The sequence below is a fragment of the Calonectris borealis genome, chromosome Z (genome assembly GCF_964195595.1).
Source record: "Calonectris borealis chromosome Z, bCalBor7.hap1.2, whole genome shotgun sequence".
Taxonomy (NCBI): domain Eukaryota; kingdom Metazoa; phylum Chordata; class Aves; order Procellariiformes; family Procellariidae; genus Calonectris; species Calonectris borealis.
The window spans coordinates 57,310,229-57,337,112 of NC_134352.1; the positions used below are offsets into that span (position 1 = coordinate 57,310,229).

Here is a 26,884-nt window from a genome sequence, read left to right on the forward strand (position 1 = left end):
AACACCAGTGGGATTTCAAAATCTGTTTTCTATGCATCCTCCGATGTGCAAATCCACAGAACAAACACGAACGCAGAATCCTGAGGGACAGCCTGAAACTAGGCCTTAATAATCAAAAGACAATTTACATCATGCTTCCACAGCGTTCAGATAACCACTATGAAGGAGGCTTGAGATCTGATGAGTTAGGAAGAAAAAAGAAGGGAAAGAAAAAAAAATCTGCACACAAATTCATTAATATTCATTTGGCTAAAGCAGGACACCCACTATAAACAACTGCAGCTAACGAAAATCAAGAAAAGAAAATTTCTCTCCGTATCTTGGAAGATAGAAAAGCTAATAATAAATACAGCATGCAAGGCTGTCAACAGTTAATGTCATTGCTCTCCTTAAGCACTCAGTTGTACATTGAAATACGGAGAACACCGACTTTTGATGTGTTACACACCTACACATGCCTGTGATGTAGTTCTACTGAATCTTCAAGACGGCAATGAAAAAGGATATTTACCTTACCACTATCAGCAGGCCGGCTATCGGAAATCACAGTTAGTGGGGATAAAATTAACAAGCCAGCAAAGCAGCGAGCTGCTAGTCTCTTCATCAGCTGATCAGGAAAAAAAAGAGAGCTGGGGAAAGGCTATGTTTTCATATACAAGTAATTTTATTTTACTGAAAATTTAATACTGAAAGGATTGTGGATACTCAAATCTGCTGTTTCATTCTACCTACTACAAGGCCCGAAGCCTTCCTCCTTCAGCCTGCTTTAATATTGACAACCACTTATCATATTTCTCCCCTTATTATTCTAGGCATCCAAATCAGATTTTTACCTGGGCAGTTACTGATTCTTGTTGGCGTTTTAATTATAACAGCACAATTACACAATTTCATGTAAGATTTTAAAACTGAAATAGGTTGCATGCATTTTAAAGATGCATTTATTACAGAAAATTTATTCCTATTGCTCCACAGTGAACAGATCAGGTTTTGGTTATTGAAAATGATAAAAAAATCTATTCTTATTTACAAGAATTAAAAAACCAAACCAAACCAAGTTATCATTTTGTTAACTTTGGTAACATTTTGTTGTTCTTCAGAAAACTGGTATTCACTTAACTAAAATATGTTTATATTTTTGTTTGCTTGACAAATTTTCTACCACCAAAAAAAAACAGTGGTGCTGTCATCACAGAGTTTACTAACATCTCATTTTAGAATTCTGCATAAAATTCTTGCTTGGAGCAGGTAATATTTTGGGAAAAAAATATCAGGACAAAGAGAAAAGATAAAAGTAAAAAGATTTTTTAAATATTAAATATAGTAATGTAGTAAAGACAAAAAATAAAAAAAAAACGAAGTAAACTAACATAAACTCTTGCACTCTTAAAATTAGTGACTAGCAGATAGCAAATTAGTTCTTAGCATAGTACAGATCTGCAAACAAATATTAAAATGTCTACTTAGCTAGTAATGTATCAATCGATTACTATACTCAGCTTTCAAAATTTATATGCATGAATGTAAACTCGGACAAGTTTTCCTTAATTTAAGACTTTAATGACACCACTTGAAAATTTGTGTGACAATACCAGCAGTCCAAAAATGTTGTTAATGCTGTAATGACTCCTAACATTAGTTCTCAAGTGGCAAATTTATATTTTGTATATAAACAGTAATATTTAAAACTAAACCTATATGATTTATGCTGCCTCAAAAGATGGCTTAAAACTGTATCACATAAATCAATTATCAGCAGAGATATTATCGCTCTATGGGTATGTCTACATACATGATCCATGCATGTGTGTATAAGCAACAAAATATTTATTAAACTAATTCATCTGACTGAGCTCTTTGTTAGAACTAAGCTTACTATTCTAGGGCTGAAGTGCCACACCGAAGAGAATGCCCTTCCAAACCTGCACCAGTACGGTAATGCTACAAATCCTAGACACAGATCTCCAGTTCCTGACAGATGATGGGCTGTGTGAGAGTGCAAGATAGCATGGACATCTCCCGTGCTCAAATGCCTCTGGATTAGTGAGGTGAACAGCAAGGGAGTCAAGGAAAATAGTACACAAACAGAAATGTAACACTTTCCTTCCCTTAAGAAAACAGAACAAAAGAGTACAATAAGGTTTGGAGACTTCATTTTTTGAGAGAAATCTGTGAAAATTTAATGCCAAATTTTTCAAAGGATTGGGCACCTCACGAAAGGCAGAGACGCCAGTAGAAGTGTGAGGACCCAATGTTAACTCCAGCACTGACAAAATCTTCCTGCTTTTCTGAATCTTACTGCTGTATCCTGGTCCATGTACACAAAACAATTTCCTTTCTAAAGAGCTAAGAGCGTGCAGGCTTCTCAGGGCATGGATTTTAAGAAAGAGCATGGATTAAAAAAACCAAACTGCCTTTCTCCAAAAAGTGCACCCCCCCACCCGCCGAAACCCAAAAGTGGATTTTTCAGAGGGCAAGTAGAAGTTACTCCTGAGAGAGCTGGCCTTCCTATTGCTGCTTGCAATTACATTTTCCTCTTCATAAAGGAAAATATCTGTTTTGAGGTGGAAGTATTCTTAGTGAACATGGATACAGCTACAAGAGCACCACAGAAACAAAGTGAAGATCAAATGGAAACTCTTTTGTTGCTCCATTTGAAGAGCAGGACATTATGGATGTATTAGCTTCTTCTTGAGAGCATGACACAGCACCACGACTGAACACCTTTTCAATTGAGAATTATGGACCCAAATAAGCACTAAGAGCTACAGCTCTGAGTTTTGTTTCACTTGCCTTCTGCAAATCAACAATCGTGTTAGTCTTAGATTAGTCTTAAATTCATTTTACAGGAATGGGGTAGCTCAAGAGTGGTCACACGATGAATCAACGGAGGTGCTCAGCATAAAATCAGTTTTGGTGTCTAAGGCCTGTCTCTAATATTTAGATGACACAACATTGTAAGACATAGTTATTTTTCCTTTGATTGGAGATAACTATAGTATTGTTATAAGAAAGTTAAGGCATAGTGAAAGCTATTGCTACTACTTACAGTCAAAGAAACTGTACACACAAAACAAAAGTAATAAGGAGCCATGTAATAAGTCTACGTGATAATGCTGAAAATATGTTCAGATGAAATGGGAAATGGGCACAGAACAACGAGATCCCTTCCTGCGTCCCTCTGATTTTATCTTAACGAAATGAACATTAAGATAGCTTGCCCCCTTCCCTTCAGACATCAATGCCCTGTGTCTCTCCAACCTGCAAAGTTAGAAGAGAGTTCTTGTGACTAACATTACCACGTGAACAGATTTGCTAGCATGCTAATTAAACTCCATGTTTCCACAGAAAGCATATAAAACATAGGTGAACTGGAAAAAAAGTCAGCTTCCCAATCCCCTGAACATAAATACTAACCCAATCATGCAAAGTTTCCAAAAGAATGAGCTTTTCCGGGAACAATAAATAACTTACCTGGGCATTGTACCAACTACTGGCCAAGAGGCACTAAGCTTAAGAACTGTTAAGCACTTAAAACCAACAAACATGTCAGTAATGCGGTAATGAACAACAGATGACTGCTTTGCAAAATGAAGTTTCCATTTACCAATTTGGAAGAGAAGAAAGAAGTAAAAGAACCCTACAGAAGGCTAATAACAAACATTGAAAGCACTAAAATGTCATCTACCTGCCCCTACAAATTTCTTTTCAGCATACTCCTTCAAGTCCTATACTGATATTCCAAGAGAAATTCCACTTTTCTTTTTTTCCCATCTTGCTGTATTTGAAATCCTACCTGTCTTTATTTTACATTTTTGTTCTCAGATTATACCTGACAACTGATGAAGACTTCAAGTTTCCAACCTAAAGTTCATCTTCTCCAAAAGATCTCTTCAAAATCCTGCTTAGTTTCTCAACAGTGACATTCCTGATGTCTGGGATTGTTTCTAATTTCCACACATTGGAATTATTTCTTGGCTCTCTAGAGCAAGTTCCCTTACATTGTAACTAATTATCTCTTGCTATGCTACAGCGTAAGAGGTCAGTATATTACAGATGAAGACTGTGAAGAAGAAGAATGCCATAATACTTAACAATTAGATGAAAGGGCGTAAGATACTCTATCAACAGTGCAATGACTAAATACCTGAAGATAATTGTAAGGATTGATGAAAAGTTATTTTAACTGTATTTCCTCTCCTTGCCAGACAGTATTGCATAACAGATTTACCAGACCAGTTTTGCTGGGACTAAACTAAAACAGAGTATAGATTAAAATCTGCCAAAGGCAAAGAATTACTGAGTACATCCAGTTTTTCTTTGCTTTCACTGCTGACTCATTCTGAATATTCCAAAAAGTCTTTATCGAGCACTTAAGTAGAAACGAAAATGGTGTTTTTTTAAAACACATAAACAAAATGCAATTATTGCAAAAACACATAAACTTGTAATAAATGGTCTTCTCAGATATGCTGAACTTTCACTAAATAAGGAAACTGAGTCCTTTAGCCATGTGTTCATCAGTCAGGGTCTGCGTCTTCATATCACTGAAACTTGCTTCTTTTGAGAAGCCGGAAAAAATAGATTGTTTTCTGTTTTGCATTTGAAAACTATTAAAGGTTGCTTAATTATTTGCACAGAAACTCCAGGTGCCTATTTTTAATTAGGCATTAAGGAAAACTATAATGCAAATTATAAATAGTCTTTCCTTCATATTTTGATTTAAAGACTGATGCCAAAAAGACCTGGTAGAACCATCCAAAAACATACTTACCTTTGAAGAGAAATGGTCTCAACCAAAGCAACAGAGCATAACATTTAAAAAAAAAAAAAAAGGTATCTATTTAAAATACTTATAGGCTCAAAGCTTTTATCTTTAGTGTTTTCCTTCTGGTCTGAGAAAAATATTTCAGACAAAATATCCTAATATTTAATCTTAATGTAAAATATCTTAATGCTTAAGCTTAATCTTTAACATGACAACTACTAAGTAAAGCATCACACAGAGCCAGCACCAATAAACCTGCTCCAAGTTATGGCAAAATACATTGGCAAGGACATAAATTTTCTTCTGTTCAAAAGTGAAATCTGGTTAAAAAAAAAAGAAAAATCAATAATAAGTCTCATTCCTCCCTCCCCCAAAAGGCAAACCATGATTTTAAATGGAACCACTCAAACTGATTTTGCACCTATGAGTTTTTCATAAACTACTGAAGAGCACAGTAATTACCGATGATACCAGGACCCACAGCCCGCTCAGGGAGCACAAGAAAAATGCTCCATTAGGGGGAAGGAACTGGGTGATAAAAAGGAACAACTGTATCATGCTGACTATAAAGATGCTTTGCTTAACCACTCAGAGCATTGAGAAAATACATACTCACTGTATTAAGACACTGCATGTGGAACTACTAAAAATCATCACTATTCTGCGGTCTACAGCTACTCAGCCACACTCTTAAAAGATCTACAGAACTATCTCCAACTGTCTCCTGCAGTTTTCAAAAGTAAGTGTGATTTACCCCCCCCGTTTGACATACAGTTGTACTTTATGTCTTTTTAAGAAGATTTAATTTGAACAGCCTCTTGACTAAGCCAACCTAACCTAGGAGCAGCAGAAAGAGGGGGAAAAAAATCCAAACAAATTCTATTGATATCAACCTCTTACTCTTTATCACTGAACTGTTTCGTTGTGGCGGGGTTTTTTTGTTTGTTTGTTTGTTTTTTCCCCAAATCTTCTCCCCTTCTTTTTAGAAAGCTAGATCACCTGCTGAACAACTCTTGTCACTTGGAGTAACAGCCTGTTTCTGAACACAGTGAAGAAACTCTCTCACTCAAGACTGGAGGACAATATATAATGAACTTGTGAAAAGGACTTTGCGCATGAAAGTTGCCAGATGATAAACAAACATATTCTGAAAGGGATGTTACAATAGCAGTTCTGAACTAGATGGTATCCTGCGTATTTCAGATTGCCTTCAGATTGCTCAGAACTTTGCAGGATATTGATGACTCAAAGAGTAAACAGTGTTAGCATACTGGCATTGGAAGTAGTTGCAGGTATCTTTGGAAGTATAATTAGAAGTAAAATTTACAAACTGAATGAGATGTAACTAAGTTAAGAAAGACACTGCAAGACTACCACTTATGAAAACACTGCAGGCAAATTTATGGGGGAAAAAATACTAATCTTTACAGACACACAATTGTAAAGGAATACACTTAATGTGACCGAAGCTATCTTTTAAGACTGATTTAACTGAATTAATTTTAGTTTGCAATTGTAACTTCAAATAACTAAATTACAACAAAACATGAAATAACTATGATTAAGCCATGGTGTGTGTTTTTTTAAAGTTAATATGATATAAATTTTTCTATACATACTTGCTTTTTAAATTGTCTGGAGAAAATGGTCAATTATTTAATGTGCATACATGAAGATAATATTCAGTTGATATAATTGAGATGCATAAAAATGGCAATTGAGTTTTGTACATTTGCTTTTGTCTGCAATATTTATAAATAACATTATTAAGCCATGAGTTGCTACACTTTTTCTTCTGTACAGAAGGTTCTGATTTCTTCAAATCTCCCTTGCCAAAAGTGAATCAGATCAAAACCCAAAGATGAAGAATTTAAGAACCTCTCAACAAGCTTGATAAGGACAGCAAAAGTCTGGGGTTTTTTGATGACTACAGGTTCCAAGGGCTTGCTGAAGTAAAATGGATGAGCAGGAAACCCAAGAAAACCTCTGACAGGAGCTCACGTAGGAAGCATTTTATTTCACACTAATGACAGAAAGGTCCTGTTTAGGAAAGCACTCTGACTGCCAACAGGTCTTCCTTGGTACCTGCTACAGTCTTTCCATTTGTGAATGATCTATTACATGCAATTTTCACCAGCACAAAAAAACAGCTGATGGAAGATATATGTTTCCTGGCTTCAGATTCACATGCAATCCATCTTGAAGTAAAATCTAACATGACAGAGATGCCTCATTTTTTCCCCTTTATCTTGTTCAGTATGACAGAGATGCGTATGTTGGTTGCATAGACAGGATTCTGGAGCATTTAGTGACAGTTTTTTTCAGTGAGGAAGAGTGGAAGGGGAATGTTTTCTTCCTTTTTTTATTTTTATCAGCATTTTCTCCCTGACTTATCCAGAATTCTGACTCAGGAAAGCCTATTTCAGCAGTGTAGAGGACAGTGTACTAACAAAGATACTGTGAGATAATCAGTACTCCAGTTATGCTTTTTTTCTTGACCAAGTACATTATCCTCCCTAGGAGACTGGGCAAGGAAAATTAACTGCATGAGAAAATGACCTTTTATGAGGGGTGCCAGGGGGAGGTGGGGGACATTACTTTTCTCACTTTTTCCTAAATTCCTTTAAAATAACAAGCATGGAATTTAGTCAACAGCATAACATTTTTGTGTCCTACAACAGATGTTCTATTTTCCTTGGCATCTCACAGTTTAGAAGGAAGATAAAATCGAGGTTGTTATGGCTTAGTTTGTACTGTGGGTTTTGCTTCTAGATCTTCTTTCTTTGGTCTAAAATAATTCTTTTACTGGAGGGATACATCATTCTATTCTCCTTCTGAGATTTAATTTTTTCCTCCATTTTTAATGATTTGCTAGAACAGTTGATTAATTAGTTTAGAACTTACGAACAAAGTTTAAGACCGTTTCGCAGTATTTCTGGTAACAACTACATTCCATTCAGGCTCACAGACAAATGTCGCAGAGCAGGAGAAAACAAGCTGCAATGAAGTCATGAAGATACTCAACAATAAAGACCAGATCCCAAATCAAGGAAAAACAGGAATTCTAAAACATTCCAAGGATTTACTGTCTCCCAGTCAGATACGACATTCATTATTTTACAATGGAGATCACGAATACAAAAAACAATCACAAACACATTTATATCTGACCACTAGTACACAGTTATATAGAATGGCTTCTCTTCCCAGTCTTGAAACAAGTATTTCCTGTTGCTGTTTACCCTGTCTTTCACAAAATACTGCTGCAGTTGCCAAAGGCCTTTGGCTTCTTAATACCATACAATCTTAATTTACCTTTTTTTCCTTTAATAATAGGGCTGGTTTTATGGACATTTACCTTTTTTTACGGATGTTATATTCTTCTGTGGTGGAAGAAGGTAGGAAATCTTTACTTTGTAATGTTACACGTCCTGGCAGACAGGCAGGTTAATGTTTTGCAGCTCTTAATGCTGAGACCTAAAGACAGACCTCTCATGTTTGATTTTGTTCTTTATGAAAAAATTCTCAAAATTCAATCCTTCAGAATAGGAATTAATGGATTATTTTAAAATTTATTTTAAAAAACTTTCCAGGGTTTAGCCTTTCTTCATTCAAAGAGTATTGCCTCCCTTTTCTTCTAAGACCCTACTAATTAAATCAGAAAGATACCTGGTATAAAGACAGGGTTTATATCCTCACCAGATCAGTCCTTTGGAAAGAAACTGTGGGACCACATTTGCTTCCAGTGAGCCTTGCTAACATTTGCAGTGACCGATATCTTTTCTATGGTCAAAATACATTTGACAATTCTAAGCACTGCATATAGGTAAGTAGGCAGGACCAACTCTCATGCTGCAATAGAGCCTATAGCAGGATACCATATCCTAGTAGAAAGTTTCCCATAGAGAACAAGCTGCCTTTTTTTCTGCTATGGAAACAACACAGCTGAGGACTATAACACAAAGGGATGATTAGCAGATTTCCAGTGTGAAATCACTCATTTTGAGCCAAATCTCTAGCCTTAGAATAAGAGAATTATTTGGCTCTCAAGTGAACAGATACCCAGTGATGCCTTCCAATTGCTCAGAAAAATATTAAAAGTGTTTTCTCTCTTTTTGATCATCAGACTAACAGACTAACGAAGGCTTCTGTTTTACAGGTAAGCATAAATTTTACGCATGCCCTGAAACGCTACCGTTCTTAATGATGCAACACAAGAAGCTTATAGTACGAAGCTTAAACTAGCACTTTTATGCATGTCAAAATAAACTCAGCTTCTGCCAACAGTCATACCATTAAGTACTTTCTTTCATATGTTCTCCTTCTCCCTTATATTTAAGTATATTCACACATTCTCAAACAGACATTTTTTATTCCAAGTTTAAAATGTGGAAGATAACCAAATGGGAGCAAAATGGAGAAAATAAATTCAAAACAAAACAGATAAAATATCTTGCATAAAACAAATATAATGGAAAAAAAAATAACAGCTTTCAGAAACCATTATAGTTCATTATTTTTCAGTGGGTGTTCATAGTATCTCTCGTATCTACTTATTCACAGAAAACGGCTTCAGGATTTTTCCAATAGCATGGGAAATTGGTTATAGAGATCTATCACTATTAATACAGATACTCCGAGCCAATTACGAATGGGAAGTATGCAATGTTAAGAGAGTATGATATGAGAAAATATATGGCAAGAGATTAGACTACTCACTTCCTATGCCGACAGAGGAAAAAATTTTACTCATAGAAATAGACCGTATTTAAAGAATAAACAGTAGGAGGTAGCCCTTCAAGACAATTCAAATACAGTTTTTTAACAACTTTGCAGAATTTAGAGGAAGATAGCATGAAATGAAACTAAGTCAAACTTCGGACAACTTGCTGAGAAAAGCTAAGTTATATCTTTTATGTATTTTATACCAATACAACGTTTTGTGAGGCTAACTTTAGCAACGATGGAGTGAGTTCCATGTTTTCAGGATGCTTCTAAAGCTGCAGTTATCAGACTGTGGCAGGAATTACAGTAGAGCTTGACCTTTTAATATGCAGATCATAGCATAAAAGTAAAAATCTAACATGAACAGTATCTGTCTAGAAGGCCTTTTTGGTCTTCTGGGATAAACTGCAATGCAAATCACAGTCTTACAAGCGAAAACTATTACCTAAGCAAAGACTAACTGAAGAATACAAAGATTCTTGGAAAGGCAATGAGGCTTAAGAGGAAGTAAAGTTTCTTAACAGAATAATGTATAGTATAGTATAAGTGCATATATGAAAAACTAAAGCAAGGCTGTAAGCAGCAACAAAGTCCTATGGTTCTGAGTTTGAAATCCAGCTAAAAATATTTTATTACATTGTCAGATGCAACTGAAAAGAATATGTAATATCTTATATCCATTAAACTATAATTCATAACTCTAAACTCGACAATTTCAGAGTGCAAGATGAAATTAGAGAGTTATGATTACTGGAAACCTTTTGTAGGATTTTCCTTTTTTAAAGTTAAAATTCCACTGCTAGAAATACACCATTCTACTCATCAAGCTGAGTACTTCAAGATGACTCAGGGTGCTAGCTGCCTAAGGCCTTCCACTCACAACTGCCTAAGGATAGGCTGAGTAATTTTTGAGAAGTTCAGTCTGAAACTTTCCTGTTCTTCCATATTTGCTAAGTTAGTACTTCCCTACTTGTTTACACTTGTATACAAGAAGAGACAAATGGCTTTCATTTAAGTTGTGGGTTTCTATAGAAGCAGCAGAGCTCTGCGTACATACACTGATCCATCAAAAGGATTACTTTTGCCTGTCATGCCTGCTGCATGGAAAACACCAGCGTGAAGCTTCCCATCACCTGCTCAGGTCTGCCTTCAAAAGATGGCACTTTACTGATGACAAGGCAAAATATTAAATGCTTCCCTTTTTGCAGAGTGAATATGCCACAATATGCACTTGGAAACATACAGGTAACTTCCTACCCATGTCATAAATGCAAATCAACATAGGGAAATTTATTGCCTCTATTCAAAAGTTTGATAGGTGACAAAAGGTCACCTACTGCATATGACCTATAAACATTACTGTCAAGGCATGTCAGAGAACATAACAATGCAGTGGACCCAAGTATTAAAATGTTTGCTGCTTCTCTTTCCATTGCCAAACGCCCCTAGCAACAGTAAAGTTTCAAACTTTTAATGCAGACTTCCTTTTTTCGTGGATTTTGTGAAGTATTTAATAGTTGCTTGTGTTTCAATTTTGGAAGTTGATCTGAATTTTGACCTTCCACATGAAGAGTATTTCAGGCATCTTAACCACAGAGCCTAATTTATTCATGCAAAATTTTGCACTTAAACAATAATAATATAACAAAGCCTGTAACCCAGAGTTTTAACTCATGGTTGCCAGACTATATAAACTTGGTATAGCTATTTCAAAGAAAATGCAGTTTATTTTAGTCTAATGTTAACAATACTCATCACATTTTTTGAAAATAGAGAAAGATGTTTATATGACACTATTATTCTAATGTTTTCCAGGGGAAAATATATGTACAATTCCAATCGAAACTATGTTAACATTTGTTATGGTACTTTACATGTAACATCATATGGACAAAACCACAGACTGAAAAAAAAGAATCCTATGAAAATATGGCAAGATGTTTTGTTGATAGGTATTCCTCTGAAACAGCTGTTTAGATTTCCTGACTTGAGGTCCTTCTCACACAAAAACTATTTCTGGAACACTAAAAATTGCCTTACTGAGAATATCTCTCAAATATCGAAGAGGCATTTCAAAGTACTTTGTCAGTTTCCAAAATTAATACTCTCAATCCTGCCCCAAGATTCTGAAGATATCCAGAGTGTAAATCAGGTTCTTTTCTTTATAAACTAACAAACCCATCTTGCCAAAATAGAGAACCAAAGCTATCAGGTAGATGCATTTAAATTCCCTCTTATGTATCAAAAGCCAAAAAAAGCCCCTTTCATCTAAATTGCTTCATTGGTTTTAATTTCACTGCAACTTAAAAGTAGCCATTTTTTCCCTTTTCTTAAATATATTCTGAACCGAACTTCCTGAAAAGGGCATGATAGATAGATAGTAATACTCAGAACATAAATATGGCTTGGTTTCGTGAGGCCCTCAAGTCATGTCCAACTTCCTAATCCTTCAAGAAAACAGCTTCCACATGCATAAAACTTAGCCTCACCTTGCACATTAAAAAATAGTACCTGGGGCATCCTGATGATTGCTGGTCACAAAATAGACAACACCCTGGGACAGTGGCCTTTTTAAGCCTCCAGTGACAAAGTCTTTTAAATGTAACTTGTTTTCTCCTACTGCTTAACAAACTCAATCTGAATCTGCAATTCAATACTACAGAGCAGAGTTTAGATCAGAATGGAATTTTCTTCAAAAGCCCAGGGCAAATACTCACTTAATCGACTGTTAAACAGATTTAGCAGCAAGTCAGGAAACTTTGCAATTGTAACCAGAAATGGTATAGAGGAGTAAGGAAGACAGAAAAACAGGGGTGGAGGGGTATCATGTACATGAACTATGCAGATAAACCATGCACTGGGTAAAAGGTTATTTCTTTTCTCCTCCACAGAATCTCAGCCTCCGATATAAACTGTATAAAAAAAACTCCATTACAATAAAAAATAACAACCAGTAGATGAAAAGTGAAGCTAAAATAATTATTGAATGTAATGCTGATTTTCCACACAGCTATTTCAGTATCTAACAAAGACTACTGTAAGATCAAATTCCACCATCACAGTTTACAAAACGTCTTAAAATACCTTCTTAGTATTGATTCTAAAGGTATATGCATAAAAGTGAAGCTCTCTCAGAAAACACAAACCTAACTGAAAAACTTTTAGTAATTTATGTCAAGTTGTAGTAATAAGCTGGCCCAGCTTTACTACCTCTGATGCCAGAACCAACTTTTAACAGACCATTAGAGACACTGTAAAATCAAGAAGTTATGTAAAGTTACAGCTGATGAGGAAACAGTTGAAAACATGCCCAACATTTTTCTGCCAGGTAGTTTGATTTATTATACAACCTATGTACCTTAGTTAGTAAACATAAACAAAAAAGCAAATAAAATCTATGTCACGATTATGTTAAACAGTATTCACCAGATATTCTGTATATATGAAAGCCAGCACTGGTTTTCTTCAAATTTAAGTAAGATTGACTAATTAGAGACCAAATGCCTGAATTTCACTTACAATTTTCAGATCAGCAAAACAAGTAGTCCACAACAGTTGACTTTTGCATGCCTGCATGAGGTAAACGAGACACGGCTCATTTTGGACTCAAATACATTTCCCTGGCCAACATGCAAAGCTATTTCAAATGAACTGCACAACTAGGGAATAAAACTTTATTTATGTCACCTAGCCAGCAATGAAATTGAACAAGAAGCTGAATCCAGGTGCAACTGTCTTGAGAGTCTTGTAACTACTCAAACAAATCATCTGATTCTTGAAGCCTGTCCTAAGCAATGGACTTCTTAGTAGATCACCCCTCTAGAAAATAATCTGCTATGGGATCCAGCAAAGTATTTTGCAGTCCTGTTAGAAGTGGTGGAGGGATGGGATCTGCTACAGCTTGAAATACTTCCAGAACATAAATGCTTCGTAGGATCAGGAAGCAAACTCCTCCTTCCTGTTGTTTTTTTTTTTTTTTTAGGAAATATGGTTGTCATGCCAACAGTTACACAACAGCAGGCTGCAGCGACAGCTAGTGATGAAGCCCGTTTGTGTCTTACAGCTTCTCTGGGAGGCTGTTATTGAATTAGAGGTTGTTCAGGGCAGCAGCACAATCTCACTGAATACTGTGTATGTCCACAGGTTTGCCTTCTGTAATTATTTTGTCTCCTGCTTCCAAACTCAGTTACTTGACCTCCTAGCAAGGAGGGAGCTGACCATATTTGGTCAGTATACGTGCAGGCATACAGACGTTGAGGTGTACGGCAGATCCTGCGGCGATCTGCCATGACCTTAACTAGACTCTTCAGTGTTGGGTATATTAATAGAGGGGTCAGGGTCTAACTGAAAAGAAGCAGGTAGCTGATCTTCACAGTCCGAGTTGTGGCTGCTGATTGAGGCAAAACTCAGAAAAGAAGAAATCTAGTCAACTTCCCCAAGACACATAAAGAAAGAGAGACAGCTGAGGGCTGGATATTGATATTATGAAACCAACTTATTAGTCAGAAAGGCAAAGGTTTACTCCAGAAAACCCCACGAGAAGATAGCTATAAAGCTGCAACAGCAGCCACAGCAAAAGGAAAAATGAGGGGCATCCCTTGCTGCTGGTAAATAAATCTCATTCTTCTGTAACACTGCAATAAAAAACAGAAGTATCTATAGTTACCTTTGGAGAGTGGCATGATACAGAACATGGGTAAAAGTGTGTCTTATGAATTAAAGTACCATTCTTAGTTCAGAACTTGCTGGCTCTTTTATTTTTTCCAGTTTTACTGATACAAGTAGTTCATGGCATCCAAGTTAACGTGAAATTATTAATTCAAAGTTTTCATGCAATATGCATGATACTGTTACCTTACAAGTTACAGTGACAAAGCCACAAGATACACATGCTCATAAACTATCTACCACATTTTTATATGTTTATATAGTTAAAGAGTACACACACACACAAAAAAAAACCTCAGAAAACTTGACTTAGATTTCAGTATCCACCCAATGGAAAGGAGTTTTTATTCTGAACCTGCATAAGCAGTGTTACGCTATAATATAATTCCTCTGAATAGAGAGTCTAAAAAGTATTAGTAGTTCCTACACTTGCATTTGTTTCAGCATACTCTCAAGTGCACCTGAAAGTGTAAGATAAAATGTACAATAGTCACAGTAGTGACTGTAATGCACTGTGAAGCAATCTGACTTAGCTTTAACTTAGCTAATTTGAGAACATGCTTAACAACTCAATAGGGAGGAGGAGAGAGACTAATTTTTCTCAACAGAGTTACAAGCCATGTTGAAAAAGGGGTAGTATACGCACCATCTTGACTAGCAAGGTTTCTGACCTGGCCTCACACAACAGTCTCAGAAGCAAACAATGAAAACAATTACTATCAAGTAAATGGAGAACTGATAAGAAATTGTTTTCAGAATAGCCCTTAACGGCTCTTTATCAAATGGACCAGTGCTTTTCAGAGCTTTTAGTGTCTTTAGGCAGACAGAATAGAAAGTGTGTCTACTAATCTCCAAAGAACACCAAGCTGGCCAGAAGTTCACCCGAGGACAGACTTAAAATTCAGAGTAAAACTTGGATATCATTCCAGAAGGGCATATGCTAAATCCTCTTACTAGGAAGGAAAGATCAACTATACAAACACGATTCTGAAAAAATGGCCAGGAAGTGGATCCACAGAAAAGGATTAAGGGCTTATACTGGATCAAAAATTTAACACAAGTCAATACCTTTACTGTTAAGAAAATGAAATACTGGATTGTGAGATGTAGGTATCCCAGAATTTATACAAAAGAACTCCTCCTCCTTATTCAAATGAGGCTGCACCTGGAATTTTAATGTCTAGCTTTTGACCAAACCTGCACAAAGACATCAGTCACATGTAGAACAGCTAGGGGAAATCAGTAAAAACAATCAAGAGATCTAGAAAACAGGAACTATGGGAAAAGACTAAACGAGCAGTGGTTGTTAAGAATTGACTGAACAGGGAAACAACTCTTCTATGACAGAAAGAAATGTTAAAAAGAAAGGTAGCAGCCTGTTCTGCATGACCAGAGTGATTAGAACAAGACTAATTGGCTTAAAATCCAACAGGAAAATTCAGGTAAGATATAAGGGAAAGCCTTATAGGGAAGGCCTTGAAGAACAAATCAGATGAACATCTATTATGAATGAAACAGGACTGGCTGATTCTGCCCTGAGTAGGCAGATGGATTAGATGATTTTTTTAGGGTTGCCATTTTTGACAGTAAAGCGCTTAACACAAATATCAGAGCCAACTCAAGACTGCAAGCTGAAGCTAACTTCCATGTTGCCATAGCCAGAGTATTCCATCACTAAAAGTAATTAGCTTAAAATGACCTTGAGTAAATGTACACCATACTGCAAGCACTTCCACTGTAGGTAAGGGTAAATGTTTGAGAATCCAGATGGGAGTTTACATTTCTAGGTCTTTCTTCTCCACTGACTACTTGAAAATGTCAAGTATCAAACCCCTGTAGTTTCATAAACTTGCTTAGATTTACAGCTGATGTATAATTCAAACTGTTACTCCCCTAAGCTTCACACCCAGCTGCAGAATCTGGATTAGCTCTTAGCATAGTATTGCATTATGCACTCTCACAAACATCACATTTGTAACTGAAGCAGGTAAGATTTCTACCTATCTTTAGCAAATTCTACACAAAAACTACACTGTATATTCATGTTGGCATTAAGTCTGTAATTATTCTACGACAAAACTTACTTACTGTCAAACCATGTAGACTAGTTTTGCACATTCAATACTTTACTTCTATGTTTTGGAAATCATAACATTATAAAATTTCCTGGTTTTGAAAAGACTTTCCACCAATCAATCCTCACCTCCTTACCACCCCTGTTACTACCATTCTGAAAAGGCACATGCATTAGGATTCACTAGATGTGTATTTAGCAGAAGAACGGCAAGAATCCTCAAGTACAACAAAATCACAGATTTGGTGTGAGTTAAGTTTAGAATCTTTACTTTCAGGTCTTAAAATCTTATCTCATTTATCAACAGTTTTGATCTTAGTGGAGCCAAGAAATGCTCAGGACTTGGAAATGAAACAGTATGAGAGAAAGAAGACTTATGTGAAAGTTTCCAAATTCTTAAAAGGGTTAAATTCAGGTATTTAAAAAATAATAAAATTAAGCTTCTGCAGCACAGAAAGCTGTAATATACACTGATCACTGGTCTTCTCCACTGTAAAAGAATTCTTCATATATCTTAACGGTGACATTTATGAAAGTGTCTAAAGATGTAAGAAACATGTCAAGATCCATGGCAATAGAATAGTTGCAATAGAAAGCTATCATAGTCCTGATTCAGCATTTAGTAACACTGATTTAAGTTCCAGCAATGCAGCTTTAAAACTTACTTAAGCCTTCAATACAGCAGCAAAAGCTGGATAATAAGGATATTTAGGCCTTAATTACTATACTACATTGTGCTCTCCCTGGTGCAACAGTGCAGTCTTCAAAAAGAAAAAAAAAAAACACCACAAATGAATAAATTTCTGTAAGCTGTAAAAAAACAAACAAAAGGGACAACCTACACGTAGCCATTGTTTCTCTGTGAGAGCATCACTGTAGTCCACATCCCTGCGTTGACGGGATCCTCTTCCAAATATTTTCTCTTCTTCTTCTTCACACGTAAGCCTTTCAACTTCAGCATCATCCTTAATAATCCAGGATGGTAATTCATCCTCCTCCATCAAGCGGGGCTTACGCTTGGGGTTTCTGGCATCCTCCCTGCGACGGTCCATGTCCATGCGCTGCAATGGCAGTTGGGAAAGGATAAAACAGTTTTAAGAGCAAATATTAAGTGAGCCTGGCCATCTAATGGTACTTGAAACTTTAAACCAAGTCCTTCTCAGGTATTTCCCTTCTATGACAGTTCTAAATACTTCTAAAATGCAACTACAAAAAGAAAAAGTTACACTTGATGGTTGATTTTCAGTCAAGTTCACTACTCCATAACTAGCTTTTACTAAAGTAACTGAGACAACACAGCAGCTAATGATACAAAGCAGACTACAAGAACACTGTTGTATTGTGTTAATCAAACTCATCTCTTCCTTTTTTTGCACAGGTTTCATGGTTTCTTTGCATTCATCAATGAGATCTGCAAATACTAATCATTCCTTGACAACATCCCCATAAGGTGTTATTATTATGTAACTAAAAAGAATAATTGAAAACACATTAATTTCATGAGCCTGAATATCAGAAGAAGAAAATTTAAAAGCTGGTTTTGGAAAAAAGGAATAAAGAGAGAAAGACTTTAGAAATTCAGAGAAAAACTTGCCTACACAGTGCCAGAAAGCCAACATGCTTAAACCACTGAATTTTTTCCGATCTTACCATTGCACTAGGCAAAAATCAAAACACACAGAAAAATATCAGGTAAGATTAGGTCAAGTGTTAAGAATACGAGAAGGTAATGTTAAGACTTTAAGCTGAAATTGAAATAATCACATAAATTAATTTCAAGTGTGGTGAGCAATTACCTCAGAAAACAGATATGGATACTCAGGATACATTCCCTTGGCCTACTGTAGATTCATCAGTGAAGTGCTTTATAATCCTCCTGGGGAAGCATCCACCTCTCTCTATTGGCTATATGCTGACCTAGCCTCCTATAGTCCTGTGAATCTCATTTGCATTTTTTTTAAGCAGCCCAAATCAGATAATATGAATAGCCTTTTCAAATAGGCCTTTTGAAGAGTCATACAGTACTTAAACATTCAGTAATCAGTTGCTAAGCAGAGAAAACAAACAGGTGGCCACCGAGCATTTCATTTTCATATTTGAAAAATGAATATAAACAGACTGGCACCAGAATCGGCTGTAGCATCAGAACAGGCTACTGCTTTGGCCAGTAAACATCTGTAAAAAGCATTCTCAATTATGCACAAACCCCTCCCTTGTGTGCATGATGCTGCACTTACACAGGATGCCAACTAGACATCGTTTTACACCCCTAGCCAAGACACAGACATGGATAAATTCAGAGCAATTATCTATGTATAGGGGCAGCTCAAATCCAGCCAAATTTACTAACTGAGGCTTAATGATGGCACTGTTGAATATGCTGAATCTTCTCTCATCTTGGCACTTCTCAAATACAAGCATTCCCAAAATACTACCTCAGACACAGTGCCTTACAAGTGGTCTTCATCATCTTGCCGGGTGCCCTATCTGATTCCTAAACTCAATGAAAAGCAGAACGTAAGATATGTCCTCAGTCTGCAGGTCCAACCACGTTCAAGAAGCAACTACAAATACATGTGGGTATTCTCCATCTTTCACTACCTCAGACAATGATGAATGGGCCGTATAGCCTTTAGTTTTTTACAGCAGACTTCCATATTTCACCTTTTGAAAGAACATCTCATTCAATCTGAATTCATTTCAAAAAATGTCTCATTCAAGCCAGACATGTGGTTTGGTTTATTGTGAACTTGGCAACCAGCAAGCGGCACTGAGGGAAGGCCCGAACGAGACAGATGGGATAGATTTTTCTATTATTTAGCAGAGAACTTCAGTGAACTCAGGGACATCATATTATAGTGACATTAAGTATATGATGTGAATGCTGAAACTTCATTTTTCTCCCTGATGACCATGTTTCTAACTCTAAGACAAAGACTGAACACTAAGGTAGTATATTTTAATAGCTGTTTTCTGAAATAAAAGCATTTGGGAAGGAAAATTAAGGACACACTTAGTTAATCTGAGATGTAAGAGATACAAACAGCCATTGGTTTTTTCTTAGGATACTACTCAAACCACTTCTATCTCTGGGAAACCTCAGGTCCTATCTTCCCATGTCTTATCCAAACATGTATTTCCAAACCAGATCTACCTTATTTTATTGTAACTAATACAGTAATTGAATTTACACCGTCCTCAGTGAGGCCTAAATGCTGGAAATAAGAAAGTCCTATGCTACCGATGGTTACGCATAAGTGAAGAACTTAAGTATTGGCACACTCAGGGCCTAAAACTTCCAGTTTAGAAAAAACACAGAGCACTGCTGTTCTGTGAACTGTGAATGGTTATATTAAACTTTCTAAATTATAACTAAAATAGTCCTTAAAAAAACCACCCAAGCCACTCAGTGTAAAACCAGTCATTTATACACTCAGATGCTGCTACGTTGCCATTTTGGATTCAAGGAGATAAACTGTACCAGCACAACTGGAATACTGGCACCCATTTTGGTGAGAAGCCTTCCTTGAAAGGCCACTCTTCCACTTGAAAGGCGGTTTTTACATCAGGAATCTTTATTTAAGTAAATATAACATTAAAAATAACTTAAAAATTTTTCCAGGAAGAGTAACATTTGTTGAAGCACACTATTATGAAATGACAAGAGTTGTACAGAACACATTGAAACACTGACTTTTCTCTGAATATTTTCTAAACTTTTTTACTATGTGATGAAGTACCATCATTTGCAACGAATGTAAAAGTAGGACAGTGTGAGGTTTGAGGCTATCTAAAGTTTTTACCTATTGTTATGTATGTGGAGCCTCTAAAAGTCACGGGAACAAAGTCCATTTGTACACATCCTCCTTCTGAACAGTGTATTAGCTACATCTCAGGATCAATGCCTGAAAAGTGACCACAGAACAGCTTCTCAAGGAACCAATCTGCTCTCTTGCCTATTATTTTGGAACTGTTCACTTGCAATACGCAAAACATATGCTTTTACACCTCTAAGCCTACTTGAACGAACAAACCAAAACACATTTTTCTTGGATATTGCAGTTTGCTGAATTCTGATTACATCTGCAACATCTGCATTTACTAAAACCTTAACAGAAGGAATGAGGTGGCACAGGCATCACTGAGGTAAAGAGAATACACACCTATCTTTGTGCTCTTTATCTGACTACGCAAGACCTAAAATATTGATAAAAAAACGACAAACAACCCTGACTACCAAACTTGTTTTTCAGACTTTTCTTTTATAATTAAACAGTTTACTAAAATGAAACACAAATTCTTTATTAACAATTAAAATTATTTCTTAGCCATTAATACTTAACTTCACTGTTTCTATCTTAAATATTTTCAAACCCCTGGCTTTCAAAGCATGTTAGCTTTGCATCTTCAAATTTTTATTACCTACCACCAACTCTTTATTCTCCCTTAAAAACTTTCATGTAAATTAATATGAAAAACATTAATTCAGCCCACACAGTGCTAAAACTGTCTTCACTCTAGGCCCCTCAACTATTTTACTAAATGGCTGTTAATAGCCTTCAAACTTATTCCAAAAAAATGAAGTTGTAGAAATTTCCTGCAAACAGACATAAATTCATTAGCTACTTTTAATCTATGGATTAGTTCTTTCCTTCTGGGTCTGAAGGAGAAGTACTGAGAAGCTTTTTCCAGCAGCAAATCGACTTTCACAGAACTCATGGTATTTTCAGCCAATAATTTGGCTGTAATTATTCCTTTGGAGTTTTGGGTCAAATGGCCACCTCTTGGTTTCTGTCATGTAAATCTCCTTACACCTGAATCACTGAAGGCAAGTTTAAAAAGACAGATGTCTGTAAGCACTCATTTTCTGTGCAGCCTAGCTTTAGGGATTTCAGTACTTCTGAGATAACATTAAATGAAACTCAGCTCAGAAGGACTAAACTGGCAAGTCAGCAATGATAAAAGGCACAGCCATGTGGGGGAATATGGCCTTTGCCAACTGTGCACCTGAACAACTATCACTTATGTAAAAAGGGCCCCTGCACACTTGTGTAGCAGTCAAGTTTTACAGACGAATCCTTGAGCAGAAGATGGTGAGGGATGAACAACCTGTGGTGCTATCAATGGTTGTTTCTGTGGATACCACCTGATACGCTTTCATTGATTCACACACAAGTGTCTGTCTTGTTCCACCTTGCAGAACAAAGCAGCCTTTGTAGAATTAGAGGGATGGTGCTTTACCTTCAGTACTTCAGTGTTCTCCTGTTGCTGTGTCAGTAACTCTCAAAGGTCCTCCAGCAACCCTCACATTGTACACACACTAAAAGGCAAGAGCCATGCCTACACTGACATTTTAGTAATTATTCCATCAGTGTTGTAGCAGCACTAACGAAAAGGGAAGTACTAACAAAAATGCATTGCTCGCACTTGAACCACTGTCACTAGCTCTACTTCGGTAACTCTTCCACAGTTGTAGCAACAGAGATGCAGCTAACCGGGCCCTTGACAAAACCACCAGCAAACCCCAGTTAACTCACAAAGAAAAGAGCACTGTCAATCTACTAGTTTATTACATTGTTAAGTTCTGTAGTTGTCCTTGCCGATATCATAGCCCAAAAGTCAGAAGAAACGTTGAAAAATAAAAGTATATTGTAGAATTAGCAAGCCAAACTGTGACTACCAGTTTTGCACTATAAATTTCTCAGGTTGTGCCAGACTCTTCCTCCAGATTGGCACTGTTCCACTACACTGTCCGCAAGGACCTCTGAAGTCTTTCTGTCATGTGAGGAACTCTGTATTTCAGTAGACTATTCTTCTTTCCTCAGATAAACAATGCAAGTAAATAAAGACTACTCCTCCAACAAAGTTTTCCAAAATTTGAATGACAAAAGGTTAAGTCCTGTGTTAAAAACACTAGAGAAGATATTCTACTTATGATCATATCATCCTTACCATAAAGAGATCAAATTCCTCCTCACGTCGAGCAATCATCTGATTCAGAGTCTCATCATCAGGAACTTCATCTTCTTCCTGGTTACACAGATGTATAAGGGCATTAGAAAGAAGCTACATGCAATCTGAAGTAACAGCCTCCCTCAGGTCAGTGTTGCACTGACCCTCCTTCTGTCACGACACGTGTGAAACACTCAAAATGAAACTAAAACTTGTAAAGTGTTGAGCGATTCAGAAGTAATGCAAAATAGACATAATTAGAAAGAAGATTGGGACTTACTACCACCTTCATAAATTCAGAATGAGGAAATGAGCAAATACGCAACCAGGAAATTTTCGGTTGTGGTTTTCCTGGGTCAGAAGCGCAGTTAGTGCTTCAGTTAAAATATATGCATTTCCGTTCTGCTGTTTTACAGTACTCCCTCAGAAATACCATTCTGCATTATGAAGTCTTTGCTGTCAAAGCAAGGAGCATGAAAAAGTCCTGGTTAAACGAAAAAAATGAAGCATGTCATTATACTGGAAGAAAACCCTGCTGAATCCCGCTTTCTCTTGACCGTTATCTGCTTACAAATTGAGAAGCTCGGACTTCAGACAAAATTAATTATTTCATAAAAACAAAAACAGTCCGTGGAAAAACAATTTAGAACCATAGAATTCAACTAAAAATGTTAAAGCTGAACAGCTATGATATCCATTTTAACACAATAAGAGTCCACAATGTTCAGTTTCCCTCCCTGAATTATTTTGAAAGTACATGGCATTTCAAATCTAACACCACATCAATCAAAACAATAAAACTACAGACTGGTTCCTACATAGGGCTTACTGAACCTACGTTACAGTACGCTGCAGACCATGAAAATTTGTGTTTGGTACTCAGTGAAATGGGAGTATAGAATGCTGCATATAGTACCCAAAAAACCTAACATTCTGTAGCTTGCTTTTTCCAGAAATAAACAGAAAAGACCTTTATCTATATCCACACATCTTATTTTCCCTCCACTGGCAAGATTTCTACACCTCAGAAAAAAATACAGTCTTAATGCAATTCCCAACGAACACCTCTATACCTTAATGAACATATATTTTAAATTTTAACATGAAAAAAGCAACTGGGAAAATGACAGAGAGCTAGCTCTTCTCACTTCTAGTCAGTGCTCCTTCAACATTCAAGAAAAGGGAGTTACATAGTTATACACACAGAGGAAAAAAGAGTACAGATCCCTTCTTTTATGATCAGTGAAGGATGTGACCCTCATGAAAGTTTCACATGCTTCCTATCATCTCAAACAGAGCAACTTGTGACCTGAAAAAAATAAGAGATCCCACAGCAGAAGCTGTAACAACAGTGTCCATATCAACTGTGGTTAGTCTGAATAATCCTGTTGCCAACCAGGTAGGCTTGGCAGAAGAAAAATTTATAAACACCAGCACCAACAAAAAATGCCTCCATGAAGAAGTTTCTTCTAATCACCTGTCACACATTCATACTATTCTAATATATCTTTCTAAATACACAGAAATTACCTCTTTGCTTTATCTAGTACTGCTAAAAGAAAAAAAAGAGCAAAAAGGAGACGAAAGAAGAAAGAAAAAGAAGGGGAGTTTTGATGCTGAATTTACAAGAACTATTAAGAAAGTACAAACAGAATATGGTGCTCTACATGCAAGTGCTAAAAGCTTTGATATGCAAGTTCAAAGCATGCTTAGCATGGGAATATTAAACTAGGCGGTCACTGAACAATCTCTTTATTAGATGTGCTAGTCCGTATTTGCAAGTCAAAGTTGTTTTGACATTAGTAAGTTTTAACTGAGAGATTTACTTTTTCTTGTCAATCTCTCATTTGATACTCAAATTTTGTTTCCGGTGTTGTTGCAATGAAGCAGCAATAGCTGACCAGTGCAGGAGGGTGCAAATCCAATCCCTCTTACTCCTTCAGCAGTTTCAGTGTTTGCGCAAAGTTTTGCATAGCCTCTGTTCACAAAGAAATTTTACTTGAAAGCTTCAGCTTCAGTCTGACTGTTAGAAGTCAGACTGCAATACCAATGCTTGCTTTAAAGACTGATGCTGGGTTATTGCAAGCAGACGTTGGTTAAATCTGTGCTTGCTTCAGGATGGCAGACCAAATGTATTTGAACAACATAAAAGAAGCAGATTGCTCTGAAGTCATCCATGAAATAAGGCATGTCAAGTAGGCCTGAACTACAGTCCCGACTTTTGAAACATTTTCAGATAAATACTTTCTAGGTTTTTGAAAACGTAACAAAATTATGTCAACTTTAAAAACAAATTCAAAGGCTTGCTGAAAATTTCTGTTGGTCTCAAGTTCATGTATCTACTCATATAGAAGGTGCTGGCTGCTTGAGAACTACAGTTTTACGTCATCGAAAATGGTACATACACATCATCCCATTTCTGCATTCACACCCAAAATAAAAAACCATTACTGATAAAAATGACTGTTTGTCACTCTTCTTTCATTTCTTATAAAAAATACTGAAACAACATTACAAAATTCTACCTTAATGATGTACTAGCTTTTTCTAAATGCACAACAAGACGAAGTGTTTACACAAAAGGTTTAATAATTGAAGAAGTAAACTTCTTGGTCTTCAAAACTTTGAAACACATAATGAAGGATGCCTATGAAATACAAACTATAGAATCATACTCAGACATATAAGGCACACTCAGAGGCAAAATTAGGCTTGAAATCTCTGCATCTTTAACCAGTACAGGATATTTTTGACGTGGGAAAAAGTCATTGCAGAATGGGATTTTTTCATGTGTGTCTTCAGTATAATTGATACATTTATACACTCTCTCCCAAATGTGGCTATCATCCAAACGCTGAATTTTGTTCATATTAAGAGAAGAGTCTGCAGTGACAGGCAAAAGAAGAGGCTCACCATTCCACAATCACAATTCCAGAGAAGAACACAATGAAAAGACAGGGACATACAGTCAGTGATTCTATAACCTCATTTCCCACTATTATAAGGAAAGACTTGACAGCTATTTTTAAACAGCTAATTGTTTCTTGAAGAGGAAGTGGTAATGAGAAGTCCAGGCTGGACACAGCACCAGAGTGAGTCAGTTATTTTGCTGGCTTGCCCTAAGCCCAAAGCACATCAAAGCAGATCTTAACTCTTACCCAGGATCCAAAAGAAGCACAGTAAGTAGGGTCTTTCATGATTGAACCTAGGTAGTGCTAGTTGCTCAGCATGTCTGAAAATAAGATTACCTAGTTTAACATACAAACTGGATTTAGGAACTGTTTTATAATCTGTTTTGGAAAAAATCTTTGTTTGAATTACAATTTTTTGCCAAAATTATGAAAGAGCGGAATGGGTTTAAGTTACAATGCCTAATTCTACACTAAGATTTAATCATAACCATTACATCATAACCATCACATTATAACCTATCACTGTGACCAAAAAAAAGAGAGAAAAATGAAGTTGTTTCATTGACTGGATGGTAAGAATATGATGACATTTCTAATTTCAAAGGAGATGACAATCTTTGTAACTGATGAAAAAAATTATTCAGTATTTCCTGAAACATCCTTTTACTGATTATTTCTAACTACCTTACCTCATTTTCTTCTTCATGCTCCAATATAGCCTGTAGGAAGGCTCTCCTTTCGTGGCTTGAAGATTTCTGATCAAACATTCCAGCCTGGATAACTTTTTGATCTACATTCAGCTTATACTTTGCAGCAGCAAGTATCTTCTCTTCCACACTGTTCACAGTGCACAGCCGCAGGACTCGAACTTCATTCTGCTGACCAATTCGGTGAGCTCTATCTTGGGCCTGCAAGTCCTGTTAGGTAAAGAACACAGAGAGTGATTCATATTCTAAGTGTGCTACAGAAATCATTCTCTGCTTAAAGGACATCATAACGCTGAATTCTTTTTGGTATAAAAAGGAAGTACTGAAATGACAGTCCACTACAATTCACATGGTTAATTCCTCATTGTTTTCTTTCCCAAACTTCATCAGACTCAGGTAGGGGGAAAGCTGAAAGGAGAAAACATGGACATGCTTTGTACAGTGTAAATGCAATGAGCCAAAAACTTCTTGAAAGCATGTGCAGTGACTGACAAGGGCTGATACATCTATTTTTTCCCTTCTAGTCAAAGCTCATGGCCTTCCAAGCCAGAATGAACCCTAAAGTAAAATATCTTGACTGCAGGAAAAGAAAGAAACAAAATTACTAGGAAAAAACCCATACATAAACTTATCTACTAAAGGTCGTTGCTAATTCTTAAATATGTTAACTAAAAATTATTTGATGTGTTGAATCAGCTTTTAACTTGGAATATTTGTGTTAAAACAGCTTAAATATGATCTTCCTCATTGAAAGTTCATATATACAAGACTGTAAATCAATGTAACTATTTTTTGGTCAGGTGATTTCACTTCAAAATGGTAGAAGTAAAAAGTACACTGCAGGTCATAGGTAAAGAGTTTCTTTTATTAATTCAAAATCTTATCTATTTTCTTTGGAAAAAAGAGAAATCCATTAACTCCTACAAACAATGTGTTTCCACTTCAGCATAGTCAAATAATGAAGGGTACCTGACCTCAAAATGCTATCACAGTTTTGTGCTACCTCACAACACAGAAATTTCTTCATGTAGAGAAAAAAAAGACAACAGGCAACAAGTTTGGCTATTTCAGTCCAGCA

General features: G+C 36.4%; 1 protein-coding gene across 15 annotated transcripts in view; it reads right to left on the minus strand.

Moving 5' to 3' along the window:
* Positions 1–26,884, minus strand: part of SMARCA2 (SWI/SNF related BAF chromatin remodeling complex subunit ATPase 2) — a 115,214-nt gene that overhangs the window by 21,646 nt on the left and 66,684 nt on the right. For 8 of the 15 annotated variants that reach the window (XM_075138240.1, XM_075138249.1, XM_075138242.1 and 5 more), the window contains 4 exons: positions 25,789–26,016; positions 22,188–22,265; positions 17,078–17,296; positions 13,013–13,063 (listed from right to left, as the gene is read on the minus strand). In XM_075138240.1, the coding sequence (XP_074994341.1) occupies positions 13,013–13,063; positions 17,078–17,296; positions 22,188–22,265; positions 25,789–26,016 (576 nt within the window). Of the gene's footprint in view, positions 1–511; positions 1,328–4,885; positions 5,089–13,012; positions 13,064–13,980; positions 14,128–17,077; positions 17,297–22,187; positions 22,266–25,788; positions 26,017–26,884 lie in introns of those variants that run through there. The other 7 variants (XR_012671066.1, XR_012671067.1, XM_075138246.1 and 4 more) reach the window with 4 other exon arrangements.